The sequence below is a fragment of the Gambusia affinis genome, linkage group LG15 (genome assembly GCF_019740435.1).
Source record: "Gambusia affinis linkage group LG15, SWU_Gaff_1.0, whole genome shotgun sequence".
Classification (NCBI taxonomy): Eukaryota; Metazoa; Chordata; class Actinopteri; order Cyprinodontiformes; family Poeciliidae; genus Gambusia; species Gambusia affinis.
The window spans coordinates 18,407,235-18,434,274 of NC_057882.1; the positions used below are offsets into that span (position 1 = coordinate 18,407,235).

Consider the following 27,040-nt stretch of genomic DNA (forward strand, 5'->3'; position numbering starts at 1 on the left):
TTTTTATTGGTCCGATGTAATATTGTCATGTTTTCATTCGCTATAAGCAGAAAATCGCATTCATTAACAGAAACAAAGGCTTCAAAACATCAGTGTGTGTTTCGCTTAGTGAAATAAATTAACTTTTCAATAATAATAATCGAATGTATTGAATATGGCCGTAAAACAACTTGAATATTTCTGGAACCAACGAATCTGCAGCCATGAAAGTGGAGAAAGTAGAATAAAAAGGGGCTAAAAACCCTTCAACCCAAACCGTTCATACTGTTGCCCTTTCATTAAATACCACACAGGGATTTAGTGAGCCTGTTAAACAAACAATGTCTAATAAATGCAGGTATTTGTCTTGTGAGCTTCCAGCAGTTTACTGTGAAGCAAAGAAGAAATGGAAACCACATGTCTCAGTGGGGTATAACAATGGGGCGTCTCTGTTGCAACAAGGCAGCAATGTTGAAACCTAGTCTGTCTCCCCCCACCCCAAACCAACCAACCCCTAAAACAAATAAAGCATCTGGATACAACCCAGACTCCCATCGGCGCCCCGGCCTTTGTGTGAGCCCCGGGGCAGAAAGCCAACCGTGATCCGGAGGCAACTTCACTGATCAAACACCGAAACGCACCGCAGCTACTTCATTCACACTCCTGGGTGTGAGGAATCCTGAAAAACTATTCTGAAAATGGTCAACAATTAGGCACAAATATCATAGTAGAAGGTTTCTCCTTAAGACTATAAATTAATGACTATTCTAGCTGGGAGAGCAAGTTCATCTTTTCAGTTTGGTAAGGCTTAAATATTTGACTGAAGTGTGCGTCCTGAAACCTGTGAGAATGAACAGACTCTGGTCTGACTTGCTTTTCGCTGCGATAAGAAAATACTTCCTCATACCAGCTTTTCTGCCAGGCTGATCTGCTCAACCGAAAGCGCTCATTTAGCTCCAAACATGCCCGAGATATCACCGAGACATGATGACTGAGGGTTCACCGCCGGACCACTAAAAGGATTAAGCTGCCAGTTGATCCTGCAGATGCAGCACAGATTCAAGTGAATACTCGGGGAGAAAGGGCTCCAGCTGGATTCCTGGGTTCCTCCCTTGTTCTTCCAGGCATTTATTCTCTGAACATTACTAAACCCACTGCATGACCGCATTCCCTTCCACATTGTTTCCTCCACTGAATCAGAAAAGAAAATGTTTTCTAAAAACCACAAACATCAATATGTCTACTTGGATTTTCAGTAGCAAATCAGTACAAAACAGCACAATTATAAAGTGGGAGGAAGATGATTGAAGGTTTTCTATGTGTTCTTAGAATTAGAATATGTTGCATGCATATTTATCAAGATAGCCTTTACTTTAATGCTAACAAATTAAATCCAGCACAACAAATTGATACTTCACTTGAATAATATTTTTTAGCTGTGATCTACTTGGAAGCTGGTCAGAGTAGATTGGAAGATAAAAGGTAAGGATGTCCCAATCAGATATTGATATCGGAAATAAAGTGCATCTACAATCTTAGATACAAATAGGCCTGTCACGATAGCAAATTTTGCTGAACGATTAATTGTCTCAAAAAAACTATTGTGATAGACGATAGTATTGTTTGAAAACCTTTTTACACTGATTTAATGGAAATGACATAATACATGCGATTTCCTGCCAAAGATAGATACACTTTATTTTAAAAAGAACACTTAACACTGGAACTGATAAACAAAATAAACAAAACAACCAAAAATAAAAATAAAATTGATTCCCAGTCTCCATTAACAAAAATGTACTTGAATAAAACACCAAAGTGTAAATAAATACTGCATTCAACCAAAAGAGTGCAGATTATAAAGTCTGTATACCATATTGCCCTTCAGTAATCATTAGATTTAAATAGAGAAGATGGGCACATCGACTACCTGATGCAATAGTTGACACTACACGTTAGTTCACACCTACATTTTCCCCTTATGACAATCTTAGAACTTTTATCGTACTAAGATTGTTTCTTGTTATCATCCTGTAGTGTGTGGTGTGTTACGCTAGATCGTTGTGGCCCCTCCGATCTAAATCAGGGGTTTTCCCCACTGGGATTGTTAACGCAGTCTGTCGAATGTGACAGGTAGCCAATCAGAAAGCTGGATTCTGCTCCGAGCTTTCTGAGGGGAAATTACAGAGGGGAATCCCAAACAGCTGACACGGCGCAACCTGAAGTCCAGCGGACATTGGAGATGATATGTGGAAACAACAGTAATGTTTATAAAACATTTCGTACAAAGAATATAGAAATGACGAGGGGAGGAGTTAGAGCGAAATCGCTACGTTGATGTTGCAGCCATTATGTTGTGCCCACTGTTGGACGCCACACGGCACATCGAACCCGATGGAACCATTATACCTAGGATTTCTGTCGGCTAATGTGTGGTCTTAGGTTTTGAAAATGGGCCGACAATCGACTGACAGCACTAAGATGGTGTAGTGTGCGGTGGGCATTACACTAAGGAAATGAGGAAGAGAGGGTCAGTGGAGAGCACCGGAGTTGAGCCTTTTTTCATTTAGCGTCATCAACAGAAAGAGAAAAAGGCTGGAAGAGACGATAACGGCGATAATTAAAATGACGTAGATAGTTTTAATTTATCGTACGATTAATCAATTTCTCGTTTATCGCGACAGGCCTAGATACAAACATGCTGATAGAAATACTCCGCTCCAGCATTTAGTCCACCCCCGCATTTCTATCCAGCAACACTCACATCATTGGTTAATAATTAATGAGTAATTTCTCACACTTATTGTTGTGCTGTGTTTGAATAACAGTTCTTCAAGCCTTTTCTAACGTTGCACACTACAAATTCAGTACAAAAATGTATGCTTTGTGGTAATATTGTAAAGGGCCAATATCCATATCGGTCTGATTTTGCTGGTTGATAAATTGTTTTTATGAAGTTTATGTGTTGGGTTGAGATAGTTGCAGCCCAGACCTAAACCCAAAACTTAAAAATCGATCTTTCCAGAGACTCTCCATCTAATTTGACTTTGCTGGAGCTTTGTTACACACTCTGTTGTGTTGATACATCAAAATATCCCAGTAAAAAACATTAAATTGGAATTTGCAAAAATGTAGAAGTGTTCAAAAGGTTTTCATACCTTTGCAAGGCGCTGTGCGTTTCATTCACAACTTCCCTTAAAGCTGTTTATCTTAATGAAGTGGTAAAGTGATTTGAAGAACTTAATAACTTGAAAAGGTCAACTCTATTAAGACATTACCAATGCTTATGCTACATTTGCACAGTAACCCACTTTCCATGTAGTGCAGAGACAATTATGGCTATCGGCCGAACTGGCCAGCAGGCAGACAATGACTCTGCTTTGCTCATGCCATTTTCTCTAGGTTCCAAGCTAAAATTAGACTCTCTGCCCTTAAGGACATTGCATAATGGCAGACCTCTGGACACTGGAGGAATAAAGTCCTCTGTATGTTTTACTCCCAGAGCGTGCCATCAATAGTTGCCAACCAGTCAAACATTGTGCATTTCATCAAATAAAATGTGATCGAATTTTGCCTCGGGACTCGAGCAAAACTGAAACATCGCCAAAGCACTTTGGAATAACCGCTGAAGAGTCAATATCTTTTTAAATGCATTTTTAAAAAAATACATAAAATCGACAGCAGTCAGAGGAGTCCAAATGAGGAGTTTGTGAAAGAGCAACAACACAGAGCATGCCGTCCTGTCCTCCCAGACTCTATACCAGGACATCAAGATAAGGCTGTTGTTAGAAGATAACAGCATGGGTAATCCTTCTTCTTTGTAAACCGAGCCGGGGCTGGAACAGGCCAAATATTTATTTTCAAGGCTGCAGTTTCTTCTTCTCTCAAAGCTCGGCGAATCCAGGTGGAGTAAAACGCACCTCTGCAGCGAAGCTCCGTGGAAAAGCAACAGGGCAAAGCTTGTCAGTTGTTGTTACAGCTTAACCGAGACTGCTGGAGTTTTTTTATTCACGCCTCGGCAGGAGGAGGGAGCTCCAAACACCCGGGCTTGTCGACATCCAACTCTGACAAGACGCAATTGGGAATGTTAAAAATAACTCCGCTGCATGAGCAGAGTCATCCTGCACGATGGTGATGCCACAATTTGTGACCTGACTAAACCAGCAGGGATTTTTTTTTTTTTTCCCCCCCTTGACATGTTTTCAAACTTTTCATGACAGAGGGCAATTTTTGTTTCAGTTTTCTGCACGGATTGCCACAAACAGTTAACAAATGCTTCAAAAAAATTTTAAATTACCAGAATTCAACTCTGGATTCCAGTATCTGAAAAACAGAAAAAAAGTGGTTGCATTATTTTGCAACCAAAGAGAATCTAATTTATCAGCATTTCTCTCAATGCTTTCCCTCCTTTAATGATGATGTTTATAAATAAATCAAATCTGAAATCTCTGCCTAATTATCCCCAAATATTAGTGTAATTCTCACTGGGTATTATTCACTCAGTGCCTAAAAAGACACTGAGGAACCAAATCAGCGCTGCTTGTTTTAGATTCCTCGCAAACTGATTTGGGTTTAAGCATAGTTACCGTGGTAACAGCAGGTAGTGTTTAATGTTACAGCAAAATCCTTTGAATCCATCTAACGATAATAATAATAATACAACAGTGCAGCCAAAATCTGGTTGACTGTTTACAGTCGGTGCTTCTCATCAGGTCAACTTCATACATTGTTTCTCTTATATGTGTTTTAATTGAGATGTTTAAAAAGCATCAAGTAATGTGGCTGATGTGTGGGGAAAAAAAAAAATTTTTGTTTCCTTTGATGCAGTTAAAAGAGAAGTGTCAGCAGAAATGATGAGCTTGCGTTACCACTAAGGTAAAACGCCAATGACAGCATGACAACACAATGCTGGGATAATTGTGCTTGATTATCCATTGGCTCTATTATTAGACTTCCTTGCTCAAAAGCAAATGCAATAATATCAGAATTTACTACAGAAACTTTATAAAGAAGGTTAACATACTGAGGTTTTTGTGTTGAAGCACAAACCTCAACATACTACACTGGGATTTTGTGTGACATAAGAATTGCAAAGAGGAAAAATAAAAAAATTATGAATTGCTCTGAACTATTTATGAGCTTTAAAGAAAAGTTAGGCTATTTAACTATAACCACAGCTTTTTAATGCACCTTCCTAAATGGAACGAGTGTGTAACGACTCCAAATCTACCAAAATATTTGGAGGATCTATGGAAGAAACAGAGGACAACTCCAGAAATACAGCCTCCACTGGGATCCTTTAGATCAAAGTTTATTCGGACATTAGAAGGGTCCAGATAAAATCCAAACTTAAATCCAATTAGCAATCAGCTGCAAAACTTTAGTAAACTAGTAAGTTGTATCTACCTAGGTCCAAAACGGAACAAATTCTACTAAAAACTAACAAATCACAAGCAGTCAAAAGAAAAATAGCACCTAGAAAAGCTTCTGCAAGGTCATCTGAGTGCTGAGGGTGTTGTACCTGAAGTAAAGTGCTTTTGCCTGAAACCTTCTGTTCAAACCGCCAACTCCCTGATGACTCTAATGACATCTAAAAAGGTCTGACCGACAGTAGCCCAGACAGCCAGCCAAACGCTGCTTATAGCACATCTTGGATCAACAACAAGATAATCTCTCTGAGGTGCAGCACTGTGGCTTTTCCCCTGCTGATATGTTGGCTTTGACATACAATATCAACCAAGTGCTTTACAAACAATTGTAAAGATTTAAAAAATGATATAGATTAGACCAGTATCCAGGAACTTGATCTACTGTTTCAGTTGCTGCCAGAAAAATGTCAGACAACAAAGAAGAGGATCTTCCCATATTCTCGAAGGTCGTTCATTGACAGCTGGAGCGCTGAGGTGTGTTATGGCTCGAGCGTTCGCAGATGAATAATTTCTTAACGCTCATCTGACTCAGAGCGATTAAATATGAAGGCAATGCCCTCGCACACCTTGTAAAAAAAAGCTGCGTCGTTGGAAGCGGCTCAGTGACTGGGCGGTAGATTTACTATTTTTCTAATTATTGGCCCCTTGGAGAAAGCCAGTCATCCAACAAAGCTCTGTGTGTGTGCATGTGTGTGCCTATGAATTATACATGGGCTCTATTAAGACACTTAACAGCTGCTTCTTGGGGAACTTAGCGGCAGCAGCTCTGCTGCCTGTCTGTGGGCTTACTTATTCAAACCTGAACACTTGTCCATCAGGCATTACATTATGGAGAGCCGGATTGGTTTGTGGCTACAAAGCAGACTGTACTGCATATTTCAATCGCAAACAGAAGAAATTTTTTGAACTGACCCACAAGGAGCAGCTGTCACTCTATGAATCAATGAGACCTGAAGCCGCTCACCAATACTCTTTTCTCAAACTACTTTTGATAGATATATTGGCTACTGTCAAATTCCTAAATCTGTAGTTAATAACAGAGCATGAACTCTGGCCCATAGAAATCATGATCCAAAACTCCTGGTACAGACTAAAACCTGAACTTAGTTAAACACATGCAACCAGTCTTAAATTTTCAAGTATGACGACCAGGTAACAATAGCCAGGTAAACCCATGCCATCAATGTAAATGTAGCTAGAATTTAAAATAAATGCAGCTGAAGATCACAGTGGTATCAGCAGGGTCAAAAGTGGGTTGCCTATCTCCAAAAATTCAAGGAAATGAGGGCTGATTTATCGGGTGCACCCCAACTTTTGATCTGGATGTCAAAGCAGAATCTGGGTGCCATAAAAATGCTTTGGCAGCAACCTTTAAACCAGTTTTAGGTCTCTGCCTGAAAAGAAGAAATGAGATCTTAATAAAGTATGTGTATACAGCCCAAAAGACCAAATACATCAACTCTGAAGAGCTCCAATGGTCATAATCAGGGTTTCCCTCAGTGTATTATAAGCCTGGCAGTTTACTTACACTCCCACCAGGCTATCAGTCGTTTGTTTATTTTAAATAGAGGGGTTCTTTTAATACACCAGTAACAGTGACAGTAAAGACCAGCTAAACTAGGTTTATAGATAACACACTGCTTTGGTGCAAGAGGGTGCGCACCAATTGGGATTCCCCTGCAGCTGCCCTTTGGTGTCACACGCTATCATTTCCACATGTCTGCTCGATTTTTTTTAACTTTTAACATTTTTTTATACATAAACACGGTGGGCCGTTGGTGGACTGACCCATCGCCCCTAACACCGGCCTTTGAAAGTTTTCAGGGGGGAAAACCCAGACTGCTGCAAATCCACCTTCTAATAACATTTGATCACCTAGGGAATCTGAAAATTTCGACACTGCTTTTACGACTAGAGTGAAAATAATTCTATCTAGAAAGTTGCAATGTTACCTGGAATGTTGTGGTCACATTTTTCAATCACAAATACCACAATGCTTCTTCTACTCTGAGCTCACATTTACAAAAAGAATCAAAAGCATTTTAGCTACTTTCTAACCCACACCATCCCTTGAGGTATTCAAAAAATGTTAACTGTTCAAAACAAGATAGATGTGCTACATGTTACAGAAATAAGAACATCTTGTTGCAGTTAAAGGCTTCAGTTCAGCACTGATTTTCTTATAAAGGCAAGAAATGACGTGGTTATATGGTCATGGCCACTGGTTATATTTATTCTCATTGTATATGAGTATAGTGACAAATTCATTCATTCGTGTGATCAATGATGAAACAATTTTTTTATTGTTCCTAATATAATTCAGACTACATTAGAAAATATTTTGCACATAAATTATTAAATCTAATTTTAAAACCAATTTATGTGTAAATATTTTATAAGAAATCACTAAGTTTATATCAGCAGCCATTATTTACAGCCAACATTAATTTAATGTAGATAATATAATACTATTAAACCTAAAAGTATAATGTGCAGTCTTGCAATACATCCAAAATGCCAAGTGAAAACAAATCAATAACGAATTTACACACACACACAATTATTGTATTCCTTCCTCACCATGCCTGCGGTTTACTATATGTAATGTTTTTCAATGAGAGGAAGTGCTAAAAATGGGTACTTCAACAGCTGCTTCACCCCCACCTGCTATTCCCTCCAATTCACCTCACCTTCTGCTCATTCTGCTGGAGGACAGAACAACAGAACAACAGAACCCTGCCCTGCGCCACTCTGCTCTGAGTAAACCCATTCCGTGACAGCAGCTGATAAAATGTGATACACACCATAAATTGCACAATGCCAACCTCTCAAAAAACTATGCTTGCTGGAAAAAAAAAATAAAATTTAAAAGAAAACGTAGCGTTACAATAAATTGTGGAGCCTGTTTTTCTTGATAAAGGGATTTTTTTTTTTTTTTTTTTTTCCACTCGCTCTCCATGACGCTGTGCAGAAAAACACCGCACAACAGATAATTTACCAGAGGCTGAGGGATGTGGAGAGCTGAGCTGACACCTACCCAGCAGGTATGCAGAGAGGAAGCAGCACACCAGCAACTGCAGCTGCAGCACCCTGAGGGGCTGCCAGCCACACTGAGTATCTTCACACCGAGACGTCTAGCCCAGAGAACTGAAGACATGAGGATAGTTCAGGTTCGGTACGAGGTTAGGGAGTTTCTACACATTCATGTCGTTACGCTTACATCTTGTCAAACACTGTTTTAGATTGATTTCAACTTCCCTAAAGAATTTTGTTGTTGTTTCTGAACTTCAAATCTAGTCTCCTCCCTGAGCTGAACTCTCGTTTTCACTCTGGTTTAATGTATTAATGTTATCATAAATGTTAAAGCAAGCAGAAGCCATTGGTTACGTAAGCGGGTTGTCATGTCAACTACTATTTATGATTTGCATTGCAACCAGGGTTTATCATCACCAACTAAAACCTGTTACAACATCAAAGTGTATTTATGTACACAGTCACAAAAGCTGCTTAAAGGCCCACCCATGCTCAGCTTATGAGCATCATTAAAGCACAGGGGAAAAACTAGCTGCTTCCAATGGTTGTAAATGTTTACTTCTGTCTGCAGGTCTAAACCCAGACACCTTGTTCTGTCTGTGGACTCTGATCATCCGTTCCACTCAGAGACACTGAAGTGGCACTGCATCAAGATCCATTGAAGGAAATGACACGAAAACGTCCAAAGTCGAAACAAAAATAGAGTTGTGTTGGATTTTAGTGGGAGTAGGATTTCTCTTTTATCTTTGGCAAAGACCATGAGTCATTTCTCCAGCTAACGATAGACCTTTGCGTTTGTTTTGGTAGAATGCCCTGTGCTATAGTCCACTTCCTGCTTTTGGAGCAATCTCCGGTCTGCTTGGCATTCATGTGCGCATTCAAACCGCACAGAGTTCACTTCAACCAAAACGAGATCTGGGTTTGTAGGCAGACCAGAGTTTGCTGCTTTGGTCTGCATCATAGTTCGATTATGCGTTCCTAGCTGTGCTCAGAGTTGGTAGTAGCTCAACTCAGAAGGTTCTGCCGTTGGGGAAAAAAAAAAATCTCTTGATTGAGACTATTGCACAAACGTGGGAATACAGACATTTGCTTTAATTAAATCTGCAAAAACACATTGTTAAAAACAACAGTAGAGAACATCCTCTCTGTTAAAAGCTGATTAAAATGACTGACTACTCACAGCTGTTGGGCTTGAAAGAATATTTTGGATGGTTTTGCAGATAAAGTAAAACTGGTCAAACGTCACAAACACTAAAAATATAAAATCAGTCATAAATCTCTGATCAGCGGATCTCTGAGATAAACAGCACATCAACCATGCATTTTGATGAGTCCTATTATATGGAAAATATGCAATATGCCATATTGTTAGTGAATGTTACAACAAGACTTGTGATAAATTAGTAACCACTTAAATCTGCTTTGGGAGACACAAACCCAAGAGAAAGAGTAACATCATGTGCATAATTAGCCAATATTTACAGGAATCCCAGAACTTCTTCACATCAATACTGCAATGACGATAAACCTTCCATATACAAGTAAAGGGGCAGTGTTGTGTGGTTTCAAGGCACATAACACAATAAAGTAAATATGTTACCTTCAGTTGTTATCAAATATGACTGAAAAGAAATTTGAAATTGATATTTAATGCCTTGAAATTGGGCCTCTGTCTCTTTAAGAAACTACAGCTTTAGGAAGTCATCACAATGTCTCTCCTTTGTTAACCAACACCATCTTCACCAGCATTGCACTGAGAAGTAACTCATATAACGAGTTCAGCAAATGTGCAGTTCCACCAGGTGTTTGCTAATTGCTGCTGGCTAGTCTGAAGGAGCAGAAGCTCAGAAGTCAACAATACTAATACATAATGCTACCTCTTTAAAAACAAAAAGTCAGATTTTGTACAATAAAGACTTCTTAAAGTTCCAAAACTTAAGAAATATATTTAGTATTATGTAGTAGTACTTTTTTTATGAAACACATAGAAAAGAAGCAGCCAATTTATAAGTATTTTAGATATAAAACCAGCATATATAAAAAAAAAAATACTTCCCCCAGAGAGAAGCATATTTGCCACAAGGCCTATTATTCCTCATTAGGAGCAGAGGGCATTGTGGGAGCTTCAGAGTTGGGAATGTAGTGGCTAAGTGATGAATGTGCTGGGGGGGTGTTTATCACCCTCACAGTGCCACACAGTGATGATGACCGATGGACTCAGGAGAGCGGGGCAGGGGGAGCGGCCGTGGTTTGACCTTGTTTCAAATGACAGACAATCCCTCTGCAATCCTTAGATCCCATCTTTCTGCCCCTTCCTTGCTAGACTCGGATTCTAACAGCTCCTGCTGTCAGATTACGCTTCTGAGGAATCTCGTACCTGCAACTGGTCTTTGTTTTCCACCAGGCATCAGCCAATTAAATCTCTCTCCGCTTAAAACGCTGTAAAAGGTGACCATATAATTCATGATTTATTATCTCTTTTTGTCTTAGAAGGTGCTGCAGGTTAAAACAACCTTTGAAGGCTGTGGTGTTTATCACACATTGCGGATACAATATCTTATATTGTATCTTATTACTCATTAAAGACAGAACCGTTACACACACACTCTCTATGCTGCCTTAAGTAGGCCACTGAACAAAAGCTAGAAAGCAGATTCAGACAAACATGTCTGAATGTTTGTATGATGAGAAAACAGATTTCTCTTAAAGGATGAACACTTAAAGCTAACATTAATATATTTTTATCATTTTTTTCATCATATTTTTTCATATAATAGTTGAGTGTTTCAACAACTTTTTTAAATTTATTGCTTTAGATTTTTGTTAGATACAAGGATCCAACATATTCTGGTTCTCATAATTATTTTGTTTTTCCAATCACCAATTTCCAGAGTTCTTAGTCCTTCTTTTCCTAACTGGTACAAGGAAAAAAGCCAAAAACTGTTATTAACATCTCTGGAGCTCAGGGAACGCCAACAAACATGGGCGGATGGAAGATTTGCGCAAACAGTTATCGGAAAGTATGCAAGTATATTTATTCCCTAACAGGCCTGTCACAATACATTTTGCTAGACAATAAATTCTCCTAGAAGATACTGCGATAAGCGACATTACAGTTGTTTTGAGACCATTTAATCAGTAATATCAAAGTAATGGCTTAATAATGCAAGTATGCCCTCTCAAAGATGAATGAGCTTTCATTAATAACAAACATTTAACTCTGGAACTAGAGGAGATTTTAAACATCCAAAATATTTCATCAAGGCAACAAATAAAATGGATACTCAAGTCTCTGGAAACAAAATTGACCTTCAAAAAACGGGCCAGTTGAGATCGACGCAGCTGACTAAAGCATTTTGTCATCCAGTTATTAGTAGAAACAGTCAGAGACACGACAAAAGTAACCATGAAAATGGAAATTATAGAGTCCATTTGAATTTATAATGCAATTAATTGAATTATTGTTAAAAAGCTTATGCCCTACAAAATAATTTTTGCTATGCTACCCAAGAAACTCCAAGTACATAATGTCTCTTTTCATGTGAGATAAAAAAAACACTTCAGTCTCATGGAACAACTAGACTTTTTAATGGTGTTAAACACAAAGTTAGACCAACATATAAAGTATTAAAAGCCAAAAAACGGAAACAAAGCTCTGTTTTGTTTGATTTAATTGGACTCTAGTTTTTTTTTTGCCTGGAATATCAAGTGAGTTTGGGGAGGTGAGAAGGCACAGACAAACTCTAGTCCGCCTACAAACATAGGTCTTGATTAGACCAAAATGAACTCTGGTGCTTTTCGAATGCATATGTGAACGCCAAGTTGACGAAGACTGTACTAAAATCGGGAAGCGTACTATGGCGCAGAGCATTCTGGGTGTACAATAAAAACAAACATACAATTCTAGCGCTAGTGGGAGTAATGGTTCATGGTCTCTTACCAAAGACAAAAGAGAAATCCTACAACCTCCAAATTATAAACTGTCACTTCACTCCAGTTTTGTTCACATTTTAGATACGCTCAGTGTCTTCAGAGATTTCCTTCAGTGGTTCTTGGTGCAGCGCCACCACAGGTGAGGAGGAGAAACAGGTTCTTCTAAGGGTTTGATTTGTTTGGCATCGTGGAGTGTCAAAGCAAAACGCACCACCTGGAAATGTAAAAACATTGTAACTTTGGTCCCAAATCAAACTGAGAGTTCCAGATGCAAAAACACCCTAAAGAAGTAGGTCACAGTCAAAATGTGCCACTGTATTAATGAACCAAGTAGAACGTATCAGAAAATGTGATTATCCACCTTAGCAGAAGAACAGATGAGTTATAACAAAGGTCGGATATTGTAGAACCCCATTTATCAATTTCTAAAGCGAATCATCTGTTTTTCTTTGAATTATTGGAAAGTAAATACCACCAAGCCTCAGGAAAGCAGGTGAATAAAATAAACCAGCTGGTTGGGGGAGCCAGTAAAAAAACCATGGTGGATAACTAACTCGTGATGCATGGAGGCTCAAATACCTGGCAGAACATGGATGCAGCTAAACGTATAAAGGCTTGACCGATCAGTCATTCTGACAACAACTTTAAGACGGTGAGCTGAATCAAAGCATACCACAAAAAGCTTCAGCAGTCCTGGAAAGCTGTTTTCCTGTCTACCTGTAAGGAAGGAATGAGCACTGAATACAAAGTGGCTGCACTTCAAAACAAGCGGCGCTATTAATCACCTTCCCTAAAGCTCCAGAAGGCAGTAATTTGTCCATTCAGTAATCCAGATATGAAATGGAGGGAGGAAGAGAGAGAGGAAGAGAGAGAGCTGAGGGTAATGTAGCAAAGTGAGGGTGCGATCTGCTCTCAGCGCTTCCACACAGGTGAACAGGACAAGCCTGGCATGCTAAAATATTAACGTCTGAGGCTGTGAATATTCATGTGCGCTTGTCCCTCCTCATCAGATCGTAGAGGACGGGCCGCTGTCCCTGGAGTGTAATCCGATTCTGAGCGTCCCCGTTTGGCTCTCAAGGACAAGGGGCTTCTGGGTGGAAAGGGCGTTTGGCAGTTTGCAGCAGCAACATGTTTCAGCCAACAGGAGACGAGCAGCGGATAATGGAAGGTGAACCTGACCTCCGGTTGTTATCATCATCTGCATGAGGCCAAACGACAAGGGCTCAAATTCACTGCTTTGCGTTTCCACCGAATGTCTTTATGAGTTATTCCGTCATGGAAACATTGCAGCAGATTGTAAAAGGGGACAAAAGCAGAGTTATGAAGTAAATGCATCCAATTGTTTAAAATAATATAAGCGCTTCATCTTCTGTGCAACAAACACCAACAGTCGAACAAGGGGGAGGGTAGATTTCTTAGGCAATTGGAGCACACTCAAGTACACTCCCTGGATGTGCATGTCTTGTTTTTTTGTAGCAGTAACCAGGCAACCAGTTAGCTGGCCAGAGCCTTTGGTTTTAGGCTCATCACATAACATTGTTACAACTTCACCTGCGGTCCACTTTAAAGGGATTTAATCTTCCCCAAAATGTTACATGGTTCACATGAACTCCAACTCCGAACTGCTCCAACTTGTGGTGTTTCATGGAAAGTGAATCTAAAAGGAGGATGTTAGGGAGCGGGACTATTCCAGTTCTTTCCATGCAGAAAACTGCTGACAGGGCAGATCTTCATCAGTGAAGCAAGTCTGTGCTACAAAGCCCGCAATTTGCTTTGCAGATTGCCCAAGCATAAAAACGCAATCACTGTCAACATACCAGCTCTGCAAACATGTATCTATGAACTGTCTTTTCTTTTTTCTATGTGCAGAATATTTTGGTGTGCAGCAACACAAAAGGCTTGCGTTGCTTGGAACAGAGAGCAAACCACTGACAGAGATAGAAACACGGGGTTGGTGTAATCCAGACCAGGTTTTTACAGCTCTAATGCATCTGCAGGTCATCTGCTCCCAGCTGATCTCAACAACTGAGATTTTACTCACCGGAACCAGTAGGTTTCATCTTTGTTAGTAGGAGAAACTGCTGTACGCCTTCATGTAGAATGGGTTGTGTTAGCACAAGATTACCAATTACATCACAATCGTGCATTTGGTTTTAATAAAAACAAACCCAATATGCACCAAAACATTTACATGTATAAAAAGATTTGAATTTTCTTCCAGAAGATTAAAAACAATAAAACTGTTTGCTCCCAGAGCATTAAGTAAAACAGGAACAAAATGAGTAAACTGATAAATACCAAAGTGAGCAGTGTTAAGACACAAGCAGATGTGGCCTTTTGTGGTGGTATTTCACTCACTAATGTGTTGCTGATGTGTCCATTCTTTCTGTTTTTGAAGAATTTATTTTTTGGAAAATGTTAAAGAAAAAAAAAAAATTCGCTCCAAAGCTCTCCTTTGGTTTCAGAGAGCTGTCAGCTAGCTCAAGGCTTTAATCTCTTTTCTTTGACATTTTACAGCCTCTGATAAAAAGAAAAAACTGACATTTTGTAATTTTTTTAATCGAAAATGGTATGAAACATAAAAATAAAAACTCATCCGAGATTTTATTTTTAAGTCATATAGCCCAGGCCCAGCTGAAAGTATTGACTTGAACATCAAGTTGGCTCTTGAAACACCAGAGGTGCCTCCTGCAGGATGTTCTTTTTGAGATGGATTTCGGTCTTCATCCAGTTCTTGACCAGCACACCAACTAAAATAGACAAATATGAAAAAGAAGAAAACTCTCTCTCTCCACAGCAGACATGTGCTCTTCGCTCATAGGAGGCAATAAAAAAATAGCAGTGAGGATTTGAATTTAACATGTGGAAAAAGCTATTTTTCATATGTTTTCCACTAAACATCCCATCCACTGATGCTTTGCTGTAGGAACTCAGTTAAAATCCGGAGTATGACAAATTTTTCTGTTTCGTTAAGCAGGAAGACAAACTATTTGCTGGTGCTATTATATATCTATTGTTTACATGCAGCTAATGAGAGGAAAGAAACCATTTCTGGTTGTTTCAGTAAATTCACTTTTTTGCCCGCCATTTTGCCTCATTTCTTCTGTCAACATCTTGCATCGAATAAACAAATCGACAGAAAAAAATGGAGCATACATATCCCACTTTCTGTTTAGCCATTAAAGAGAGCTTTGCACATTACCATTCATTTCAAAGCCAAGTCAGAAGAATGCCACGAGTCCTGCAGTTACTGTTCTTGTCTGCCGAAGTGGAACGGAGCTCCCATAACGAGACCATGGCGCTATTAAGATGGTAATGAGGCCAAACTAGCGTGGACACAACAATATGAATCATGGGACAAAGACAGACTCAAAGCAACACTATGTTGGCCTTATATTACACACAATAACCGGAATCAGTACATGCAGTGATGCGCTCAAAGATCCGTAACAAAGAACTTCTGCATTTCATTTGATTCTGCAACGAGTCAGACCGCTGGAATGTAACTCCCTTGTCTGTAGCTTGTTGGGTAACCCACCAAAAGTCTCCTGTAGTTCAATATGCACCATGACACATCACTGACTAAAGCCAAAAGACAACTGGGTGGCTAATGTTTCACTCTATTCTTCACAGAGGGAGGAGTGATTGTGAGGTTTCAGTTCAAATTCCAGCAGCCTAAATGCCACACCCTTACTAATGAGATCAAGCTGTGTATTTGCTCATTTTAAAAACAAAGACTGGGCTAACTGTGCTAAACATTAAAGATACCAGTCGAGTTTGTTTTGGTTTTTTTACACTAACAAATGCACACTATCAATAAAAACAACCGAGCTGCATAACGGTTTATAAATTTCAACTATCACATTTTACACAATGTGAAGTTTCTTAAAAGCATACCGAAGAAAAATTTTCATGTGCATTTGCATCAATGACATCACACGAGGCATTGACCAGGTGGCATTAGTAAACACTACCACAGATGAGCTACTTTTGACAAATTTAAACCAATTCTGAAGCATTTATAATCTAATCTAGTCTGACGTCTTAACACGTCCTCCAGGGGTTTTGACTGGTGCTAAATGTTCCCGAAATATGAATAGTGTACGTCACGTGTGTCAAACTCAAGGCCCGTGGGCCAAATCTGGCCAGCCATAGCTTTTTATGTGGCCCTTTAGATTTTAGGCTAAACACTAAGAGTGCTTAAATATTATGTAATCAATCAAATGAATCTAGTTTTTATCTGTTTACTGCCAAATTATATCAATCTGTCCCTCCAGTTTCTTGACAATTATTTTGGAAATAGACGCAAAATCAGCAAACTGCGCTAATAACTGGGAGTTTATTGCATATTTTTCTCAAAAATAGTCAGAAACATTTTTACTTGTACTAAACAGCTGCCTCAGCCTTAAGTGATATCAGATTATAGTCCATGATCTATACAGAGGGTCATAAAAAGTCGCATTTACTGTTGTAAATAAGCACAAATATTTCCAAATTAGTACCACAAATACTTTGATTGCAAAAAATCACTAAATGAATCACAAAATCTTGGAGGGACTGATAAGATGTTCAAAAATATTATTTAACTTTAAGAATTCATTGATATTTTAACTGTTTGTGAAAAGGTTTTATCAATACATTTTGGCACAACCAACCCTGTAAGAGCATTCATGATCTTGATTTGGCCCAAAACAAAAATGAGTTAGACGCCCCTGGTGTACGCAATTCCACTAGATTCTCATCTCCTTTCAAGGCTTTGTCTGAGATTTCTCCCATTGAATTTGATTCCTCAGAACGCATTTCATCCTATCCAATGAGCAGACAAAAGGAGTTGTGAAAGATGACATCAATTTTGTGCACTGTTTAAGAATTGTAGCCTGCCTCTATAGGGCTGGAGTTTGGCAGAGGACAAAGTGAATGACAATATTCAGTCAGAGTTGGCCACGTTCAAAATATTGAACAATTAAAATCAGAATAAGACAAATGTTTAAAGACACTCTAGAAGTTGGCTAAGATGTAGTCTGGCTCTGCATGTCTCTTTTTGCAGTGGGGAATGATTGTTTACAGCCCACGCAATTTCAGGGAAGCTTCTTAGCATAGCTTCCTTCATGGTAGAGCCGGCGCATTACATATGTCACAGCCAAACGTTAGCAATTGGGTAAAATCAAATCAACTCCAAAGGCTAGTAGCGTACTAAGATACAGCTCAAACGTTTTGCTGCATGAAGTCACAACCTTTGCAGGAACTTGAAGAAAAACAGCACTAGATGACTTGCATAGAACGCTGATTAGTTTTATGTTGTGATCTCACCAAAGGCAAATGGATAACGGTTTAAAACACAAAAACGAAAGAATGATAAAATGTGACAATAAAATATTACTCCTTTGGTGACAAACTTTACCGAAAGCTTGTTTGATTTACATAAAAGCCAGACAAAAGTAGTTTGAATGATGACTAGAAACTCAAAGTAAAACTCTATGTGTCTTTAAAATAAAACGTGAAAAGGATCTGATTTGATTGATTAAAACATATATTCTTGACTAGAAACTGGCAAAATTGCAGCTAAACCCCCAGGGGACAAGAGAAAAGAAAATAATAACTCATCCAATCAGATGTTTTACACAAACACAATGCACTTCCAGAAACGCCAGGAGCCAACAAAAATCCCTTTACGGTGCGGATCCCTTCATTAAACTTTAAATAGCTGACTTTCTTCCTCTGAATCATTTAAACCAGCAGAGAAAATAAATCTGCCAACATGAGCAAACGTGTATTTAAGTTGATATGAAAGCCGGGATTTCAGACTGGATAAGGGGGTAGAGACGGAGGTGGGGTGGAGGGGTGGGTTAAAACTGCTGGCAGATGGCAGACTAAAAAAGCAGCACTTTGAAGTCCTCCAGCCACAGGTTTAAAAGCGGATCAAGCTTTTGTGTTCACCAGCGAACGATAAACCAAAAGACATCGCACAGATGCAGACGTTTCTGACATTGAATTAAAAAAAAAGCCCTGGCATTTTACCTGCTATCATAAATCAATACATTTTAAACTAATCGGTAGAAGGCAGCCACCAAAAGAAACTGATCAAATTAATAATTCAAATCCCTGTAACTTTACATGCCGGCTGCTTAGGATAAAGCGGAGAAATGTAAATAATTGCCGAATTTCTATTTCGTTCTGTTATTTTCTATAGTACGGCTAGAAATTAGTGGAAAAATAAATAGCATACCTATTAAAAATCAAACTTTAAAACAGTTATTTTAATTAAACCTCACTTTGATAGCACGCTTGTTCGAGCTTACTAGCTAACTAATCGACCTTTGACTCCCAGTTTCTCCCTTCGGAGTCATTTAACTAGTGTACATTTTATATGTCCTTTAGTTAACCTCAACAATCAACTTCGACTGGTACAAAACCCTCCAAAAATTAAGCACTTGCTCAAAGCTCGACGAAAGCAGTTAACCGTCAGAGGCTAACGACTGACCATTCTGTTGGACTGCCCTGTTTTTTTGCTTCGTTGTCGTTTTTACTGGAAAAATTCATCAAAGTACTCAGCGTTCGTGTGGTCGTCTGGGAACTTACCTGGGAGGAGGCTCAACAGCATAAAGCAAAGTCGGGTATTCGAAAGCTCCATCCTTGTGTGAAATATCCCAACAGTTCTTTGAAGAAACTTGCTGAAAGAAGTTGTACCGATACCGACTGGAAAACGTCAGCCTCGCTCTGTTCCACCAAAGCATCCAAACTCCACTGCGCCTCCTCCGCTGCTCTCAGTGCAGGTGCACAGCGGAGCGCGCTGTAGGCTGTCACGTGACACCCAGAGGACGCGCACATAGGCAGTTTAGGGACGCCCCCTGCTGGCGAGAAAGAAAACGGACATGGTTGTGTAAATACGTTCGTCCTCAATCCAGTTCAATTCAACGTTTTTTGTTTTTTTTTTCATCAATCATCGAGAAATACATTGTATCAGAGCAGAGTTTTGTTTTTAGTAATTATCCTATAAATTTGACGGATTTAACGCTCTTAATACACGCAGTGGTTCTAAGATTCAGGTCGGGAATAATTCACAATGCTTTTTGATGGCTGAACGTATGGAAAAAGAGGTGACACGTTCAGTACCCATCTTAAAAAGTTCCTTATAAAACAGAATTGGAGTCCGTGGCAGGAGAACTTTCAGCAGGGCTAGCAGTGCTACCAGAAAATATTCACAGCCTTTGCTTCCATACTTCTTCCTCCTCACCCGAGGTAATTGTAGAAGAATGCACTTCTGGAATGGCACAGATTTTGTTTTATTCAAAATCATGGCTGATTTTGAATAAAACAAAACAATGAAGACCAAAGAATTCTCTTCAGACCTCTGAAATTGAAAATGAATTGTCGCAGTCCAAATCTGCATGTGAGATACAGTTGTTTTTGTATGCATGTGCAAGCATGCACAGACTGTAATGAAGTTTTCATCCTGTCCAGGCCCTTCTTTTTCTGCCTTTTCTTTATCTGGAAAGCTAACACTTGTTGAATTTTCATCTTGCACATAGCAAATGCATTTTGCTCTAGGCTCTTTATGCAACAGATCTTATATGTGGCTGTTGTTTTTTTTCTGTAATAATTGGTACTTCTTATATGTTCTCCGTTGAGGGACTGCAGATGAAAATTAGCTGCCCTAGCATCAAAACAATACTTACACAGCTGGGGTGGGGGGAGTACGGGAGGATCGGGAGGGGTTCAGGGGGGAAAATGTTAAAAACTCAAATCCTTCTCTGTATAACTACTTAAGGTTGTTTACTTCACAGTAGTGATATTGTTAACGTTGGTTTCACTGTATGTTTAATTGTTGAAGGATTTAATAAAGATTGAGAATTGAAAAAAAAAAAGAATACTTACACATATGCATTTCTTACTGATATTCAATGGTGTGCGCATACATTGTGGGGGCCAGGTGCTTGAGAATAAAAATAGGGCATCTGTGTGGCACATGCAACCTGACTGCACTGTCAGAGCCACACACTGCACTGTAAAAAACAGAAGAAAAAAAAAGATTGATGGAGGGTTCTCTATCATCATCTAATGTCTATCTGTGCATGGGCCTGTTGATATTCATCAATATACTTATCCTTTTGGCATTTGAAATAAAGTATTCATAATGAAAGATACAGAGATAGTCTTTAATATGGGCACTATGACTTTCATGGTCAGAAGAAGCAGTAAGGACAAAAAATAGGAAGTGGCTGTTTATTAAGGAGGTTGGTCTTCATTTTGCTTCAAAATCTTATACCGATACTTTTCAGTGACTTAACTCACTAAGTAAAACAGTACACACAAACTGATGTTACCAAGGTTTTATCTACGTCAATTACGATTATCTGCTTACAGCTAATTAAAATATATTGAAGATCAGAAGATTACGTCAGACCAATGAAAAAAAACATTGACACAAAAATGTGATCTTAATGGAAATTGTGCAATACCTGCTCAGAACATGTGTTCTAATTTAGTTGATGGCGTTAAAAGGATTAAAACCAACAACAAAAATAGCTTTAAAGATAGCAATAAAAAAGATATCAGGTTGTCTACTTTAAATCCTCTTCTGAGCAGTTTAAGTGTTGCAGCCAGATGTTAAGGCATATGTTGGTCATATTTAGGATTTTAAATTCACACCAAGATAAATTCAATATTTATTTTCCTTTAGAAGACTCATAACAAACACATCTTCAGAAAAGAACGTGTACTGAAATGGTTGCTTGTTGGTGCAAAACAAAGTAAACCTTGCATTTAATTGGTAAATTAACATCTAGGTGAAAATCGCAGAGGCACAGAACACACGTTGCTTGCAGTTTCCAGTCAGTGATTGTTTGGGGTGTTGTGTCTTCTGGTGCTCATCCACTGGATTTTTTTAAATCCTCAGTCAGCGCAACCATCGACAGGGAAGTTTTAGAGCACTTCGTACTCAATTCTATGGAGGGGTTTTGATCTTCATGCAGGACTTGGTATCGGAACGAACTGCCGAAGATACCAAAAGCTGGTTCATTGTTACTGTGCTTGATTGCCCAGCAAACGAACCTGATCGCCATGTCACCTTGTACTGCAAACAAGAACCCCCAGTCAAGTACCGAGTGCATAGAACTGAACATGCGGTACTTTACAGAAGCCTGAAATTTCTATTTAAAGTGTTGGGCTTTTTTTTTAAATTATAGGTCGTTTTCCAAAACACAAATTTAGGGGCTACCTGTTAGCCATCGATGTCAAAAGAAAAGAACATGTAGCATGTAAATAAAAGTCTTGAAATATTTCACTCCATCATGAATAAATATAATTGAGCTTCACTTTCTGGCAAAAACTAACTTCCTGAAGGCATTCTAATTTTTTTAAAGTACATACTTTGAACAAAACACCAGAGGAATAAACAAGGTGTGATGCTTGGAAATGTTTAATAAAAGTTTATAACATTAAGCCTATACATATGAAAATCTTTGCTTAATAAATAAAACATTTCATCACAAAGGACATTAAGCTGCATACATGAACGTCTCCTGTAGTAAAAATACAGTAATTCACAAAATTACACATGTAGTATTCCAATTTTATTGCCTAATTTCATACAAGTTATTCCAACTGTAACAAAAACATCTAAAGTGCAAAAAGACTGAAAAACAATACTTGTGTTATAAAAATTCATGTTTAAAAAAAAAAAATCTCAGTCAAAGTTTTTTCTAGGTTTAATGTCCAGTGTGAACAACAAGCACCATGGTCCCTAACTGTAACTATGTGCCACGTTTTGGTGCGTGTCCCAGTATTCGGGGCCCGCTCTGTAGACAGGAGGGATCCAAACGTTACTCCTCAACGTGTGGGAGGCTCTGCTGTGAGGCCTGTAGCCGTAGTGAGGCCGTGGAAGGATGTGACCCTTACCTGGCACCATCTTTTTGGGGTGCCAAGAAGGAGCTCCAGGATTCATGGTCTAAAATGAGAGGAAAGGTGATGCTTTACTTCTGGTTCACTGAACAAAAACAATGGAGCATCATAATTGTCAAGCAAAGATGGTAATGTTTTATTACATTTCCGGTTCAAACTACCCAAGAGTTCTCACTGTACAACTATTGGAAATTCAAAATACACAAAAGAAAAAGTGCCCTTAAGAAGAAATTAGAGGGGGAGCATTATGTTGTCTTGCAACATAGTGCCATTTTATATCACAATCAGGTAAATATGCTTCCTTCAGTTGTTATATATATATAAAAAATCAAAAAGAAATGCTATTTCATAATTTAATGCTTTGAAATTGGACCTCTGTCTCTTTAAAAACTCCTATTTCTGAAACTCCATTTCCAGGAAGCCATCACATTGGTCCTCCATCAACCCTTTATAGATGTTTTTACCAGTTTCACTGAGAAACGGCTCATCTAACGAGCATATGCACGGTTCCACGAGGTGTTTGCTAATTGCTGCTGGCTAGTCTGAAGGACCTGAATGGGGGAGTCACGGGAGATGGTGCGCTGTAATTCAGAAACTGCAGCTTTGATTAGGAGAAGTGCCTTGAAGGCAGCACTAGTTCCAACCAGGTATTTTGCACTGCTAAATGGTTGCCATGGGAGACTAAAGGATTTCTCAAACACACATGACAGAATCAAAGGAAGACACAAGGCGTGGGTACATTATAAAAGTTGATTTTCCATAATACTATCTTCTAACAAACGATAATGCTACTAACTAGCTGCGTTTCCATTTTCCATATTACTGTGCAAATAAGAAGTCTGAAAATAAATTGGCGTAATGGGAACAATGCAATATTGGAAAATCTCATGTCTTTCCATAAAGTTTTTTGCCCTAGGATGAGGTGGTTTTTGGGCTGTATTGACATTACTGTAGTTCTCAAAAACTGCAATGGAAACACTTTTTGCACGAGTCACATGATTAACATGTTACTACTGGCAGAAAAGATGAAGACGACAAAAGGAAGTGGTAGGAGGACAATGGCGTCGCATGATTTTTAATGACTTATCAGGTAAACAAACATTCACGCGGGATTTTAATTACGTTCCTTATTTAATGGAAACATCGCAATTACAAAAATGTGTTTTTCTGACATTAGTAGATTAGGATTATAGGATTATAAAATCCTACACAGATTAGCATAGAGCACAGTACCTGGTGGGTCCAGCGGCTGTTGGAGACAGTGAGGGGAGAACTATGGGTGCTTTCCTCGTCAGAAGAAGAACCCGAATGGTAGTCTGATGTCACTCTCTCCAGAGCGCTAGTCACCTTCTTTGCAACATCTTTATCATCCTCATCATCACTCCTGAAAGTGGCGACTGAGAAGCAAGGATTTTGCTCTCCATACCTGGCAAATGGAGAAAATAAGGAAAAAAAAAATATCAACTACAGATCATTCTGTTGGAGAAGAAAAGCATCTAGATCTCTATGCTGGACATGATACTTGTTTATTTTGAATGAATCTTTGCAAAAAAAGAAATCTTATCTGGGGTTGAGATGATTAATCGATTATTGAAATAATCGTAAACAAATTTAGTAATTGGCTAATTGTTAACTAGAGCATACAGAGTATGCAAGACAACATATTCAGAACAGTAATTAAGCCAAAGGTGTGCATAAAATATACACATATTGCATTTAAGATAAAAGCAACATTGTCTGTAAATATGTTTCTGCCAAAATTCATCAGGTAGGAAATAGTTTTAATTCACTCGGTTCAGCTTTGCTGAGTAGGTAACATTTTATTACATTCTAGGCAATATTTATTTTCTTATTTAAATAAGGAATTACATTATTTCTTTATTTGCATCTATTAAGATGTTTCTAATGTTGAATAAAAAAGGCTCAAGTAGTTAAATGCACACAAAAAATGCAGAATATGCCTTTTTTTTCTTTTATCAACTGAATAATAGATTAATCAATTATTAAAATAATTAGTTGCGTCAAGAAGGTTTGACAATTCTTTTTTGTTATATTTATTAGAGGAAAATAATATTAACCACCCTGTAAAACATATGGCAAAAACAAAAAATGAAGAAATGTTGACCAAGTCTCACCTGCAACAAACTTCTCCAGGATCCACCCACAGTGTGAGCTCACGAGGAAGTCCCAGGTCACTATATTTTATCCCGCTCTCCCGGCAAGCCCGAAGGAGATCCGGATCCTGCCTATGGAATCTGTTTATTCGGATGCACCTGAAAAATCACCCAAAAAAGAAACAAAACCATGTTTTGTTTAACAACTAAAAGCTTATTCTCAGTACAAACTTATTTAACAGTCAGTGCTATTAAATATCATCAGTACCTGTATGCCTGGCCTTTGCTGGGGCTTTCAGGGTACCAGTGACCCTTAAACTTCTCCTGTAGTGCAACAGCCAGCCTCTCAATAAACAGCTCAATCTTGTCAGATTCCAGCTTCTCCCCTTTCTTCACGAGTCTCTTAAGAAAGAAAACCACTGCTGCTATCTCTCGCATCATGTTTCACATGTGGTCATTACGACTCGTGAGCTTCTGCAAGAAAATTGGAATTGAATGAGACACACGGAACTAGAAAAGTGGCTCATGTCTTCAAGGTTTCTTTAGACAAATTATTAGCCTACATAACATAATCAGTTTGTCAAATCATGTGAAACTGAACTTATCTACCTCTGGAAAGGTCTGAAAATCAGACACTGTCCTGTGATGCTCTTCTGTGAGAGCCAGACCCCTCTGTTGCTAACTTAGTCACTATATTTACAGATTTTTCAGAGGAAAGAAAATTTGGAATCTGCACTTTTAAAGATCAGTGATCATTCAGAATACTGCAATCGGTGCGCCCCTACAACACAATGCTCACCTGTCCAAAATGAAATCAAAAGTCCATAGAAAATACAGAAGACAACAATTTTGAGAGCTATCAAATTTTCCAATTTCTTTTAGGTTAGCAGACAAAGTGTCAAGTGAAGCTCTTCTGTCCCCCCTCCCAGATAAACAGGTTTACTGAAAATGAATAACATGAATATAAAATACTGAGGCCACACCAAAAATTCATTCTAGTGTTTGTAAACTTTTCTCCAAGTTACACATGCAAGCAAATCTTCCATCTGGAAATGTAAAGTTTACATGTGCACAGATGGCAAATTGGCCCATGCAGATGGCTGTTTTTTTGTTTTGTTTTTTGTTTTATGGAGCTCACTAGTGTTTTAATTACGGTAAAGTCAATATTCTAAATAATCAGGGTGAAATCGGAAGCTTGACTAGTATTTTCATAATTTCTAAAAAAAAATTATAAAATAAAACAAAAAACATTGAATGATGGTTATGATCGCGCTGCATTTCTATGTGAAGTTTACACAAATTGCATTCGATAGTTTATCATCTGATGTTTACTATATCTTACATAACTACTATATACTGCTGGGCCAGTGTCTGAAATAAAAGGTCGAGAAAACTGTTGAATTTCTTCTTCGTCTTTTTTTTTTTTTTTTACAAACTACCGATTTAAAGTTTTTGAGAGAAAACATTTAGAAGCTCAGTGAAAACTGAAGAAAAGTTTACTACCCTGGTTAATGTCCACTCTTAGCGCTTCCGTTACACTGTGGTTTTTTCATGTTCGGGTGTATCCCGCTTACTATAAACTCCAACACAATGAGGGAAAGACATCACAAAAGGTGAAAGGCTACTTTCAAAAGCTACGAGGAGACAGACCCACTCGTGTTTAACGGTCTGTTGATTAAATAGGTCCTGGAAAGGCGGGCTGTGACGCAGAAGTTCCGTTTGTTCAAGCACAGCACGCTCTATAACAAAGCTAACCCAGGCTAGCTGAAGCTAACGGCTGTGGACGAAACAGCTGGCTGGCTTCGCTCATAAATGAACTCAAAACTAAAAAGGAGCCGATGTAAGCCTTTTAGCCTTTTAGTTGTAATTCCAAGTCGTTTAGATCGTATAGAAAACAATTATTCTCTTGTTATAAACCAAACCAAGCACAAGCTACATAATTACCACGCTATGTTACAGCTGACATCTTGCTAACAGCCCAGGTAAGTTGCCACGGCTACAGAGGAAAAATACAACAGCACAATGTAACAGAAAAACAACACGGTCCCATTCTAATTAAATCATAGCCCCCAAACGTTTGAACACAGACTACCTCATATATATCAACGACGTCCCTCGCAACATGGACTAAAAATGAATGGTCAGAAGTGTGTGGGTAACGGAAAACTCTTGACTCTTCATGGTGACTCCGCCCATTAGTTTCAGCCCCGCCTACTCATTTTCTCATTGGTTAAAATTGAGCGCTGCATCGCATTCATTGGTCGAATATATGCCTATCAATGGTTGAGTCATTTTTGTGACTCATATCGTTAGCTATGTGGGTTGCAATCACGGGTGTAACATTGCGATACCCAGTGGCGATTCATGCTATAGCCCCTGTACCTCAGAACCTCTGAGTAGGATTACCACCCCTCCGTAAAATATCGTTAAATGTCACATCTGGTATTTAACCGATAAATAATTGTCCGATAGACACGCCTGTCACACACATATCAACACTAAATGTAACAATAATGACCAAAATAAAACAGAAAATTGTTGTGGCGGGAGCTAAACAGGACCCCCAGAACGTGCTGCTGTCACGGTTGCCTAGAGACGGACACTACGCAGCCCGGCGAGCTTCTATCAACCCGCGTCTTTTTAAATTACCAC

The 27,040-nt window shown here is 38.8% G+C and overlaps 2 protein-coding genes across 4 annotated transcripts in view; both read right to left on the minus strand.

The window, feature by feature from the left end:
• Positions 1-19,159, minus strand: part of cxadr (CXADR Ig-like cell adhesion molecule) — a 49,405-nt gene extending 30,246 nt beyond the window's left edge. Inside the window, exon 1 of the mRNA XM_044141288.1 lies at positions 18,954-19,159. Coding sequence (XP_043997223.1) covers positions 18,954-19,005 — 52 coding nt within the window. The 5' untranslated portion in view covers positions 19,006-19,159. The remainder of the gene's footprint in view (positions 1-18,953) is intronic.
• A 2,617-nt stretch (positions 19,160-21,776) lies between these two features.
• btg3 (B-cell translocation gene 3) lies at positions 21,777-26,600 on the minus strand. Of its 3 annotated transcripts, none has more exons than XM_044140427.1 (5): positions 26,481-26,600; positions 24,657-24,862; positions 24,410-24,547; positions 23,508-23,700; positions 21,777-22,320 (listed from the first exon to the last, which is right to left on the minus strand). In XM_044140427.1, the coding sequence occupies exons 2-5, from the start codon at positions 24,827-24,829 to the stop codon at positions 22,117-22,119; spliced, it is 708 nt and encodes a 235-aa protein (XP_043996362.1). In that variant the 5' UTR covers positions 24,830-24,862; positions 26,481-26,600; the 3' UTR covers positions 21,777-22,116. The 3 variants fall into 3 exon arrangements, with proteins under 3 accessions (XP_043996362.1, XP_043996365.1, XP_043996364.1); XM_044140430.1 differs by lacking the exon at positions 26,481-26,600 and adding an exon at positions 26,333-26,422; XM_044140429.1 differs by lacking the exon at positions 26,481-26,600 and adding an exon at positions 25,892-26,205.
• Positions 26,601-27,040: the final 440 nt, after the last annotated feature.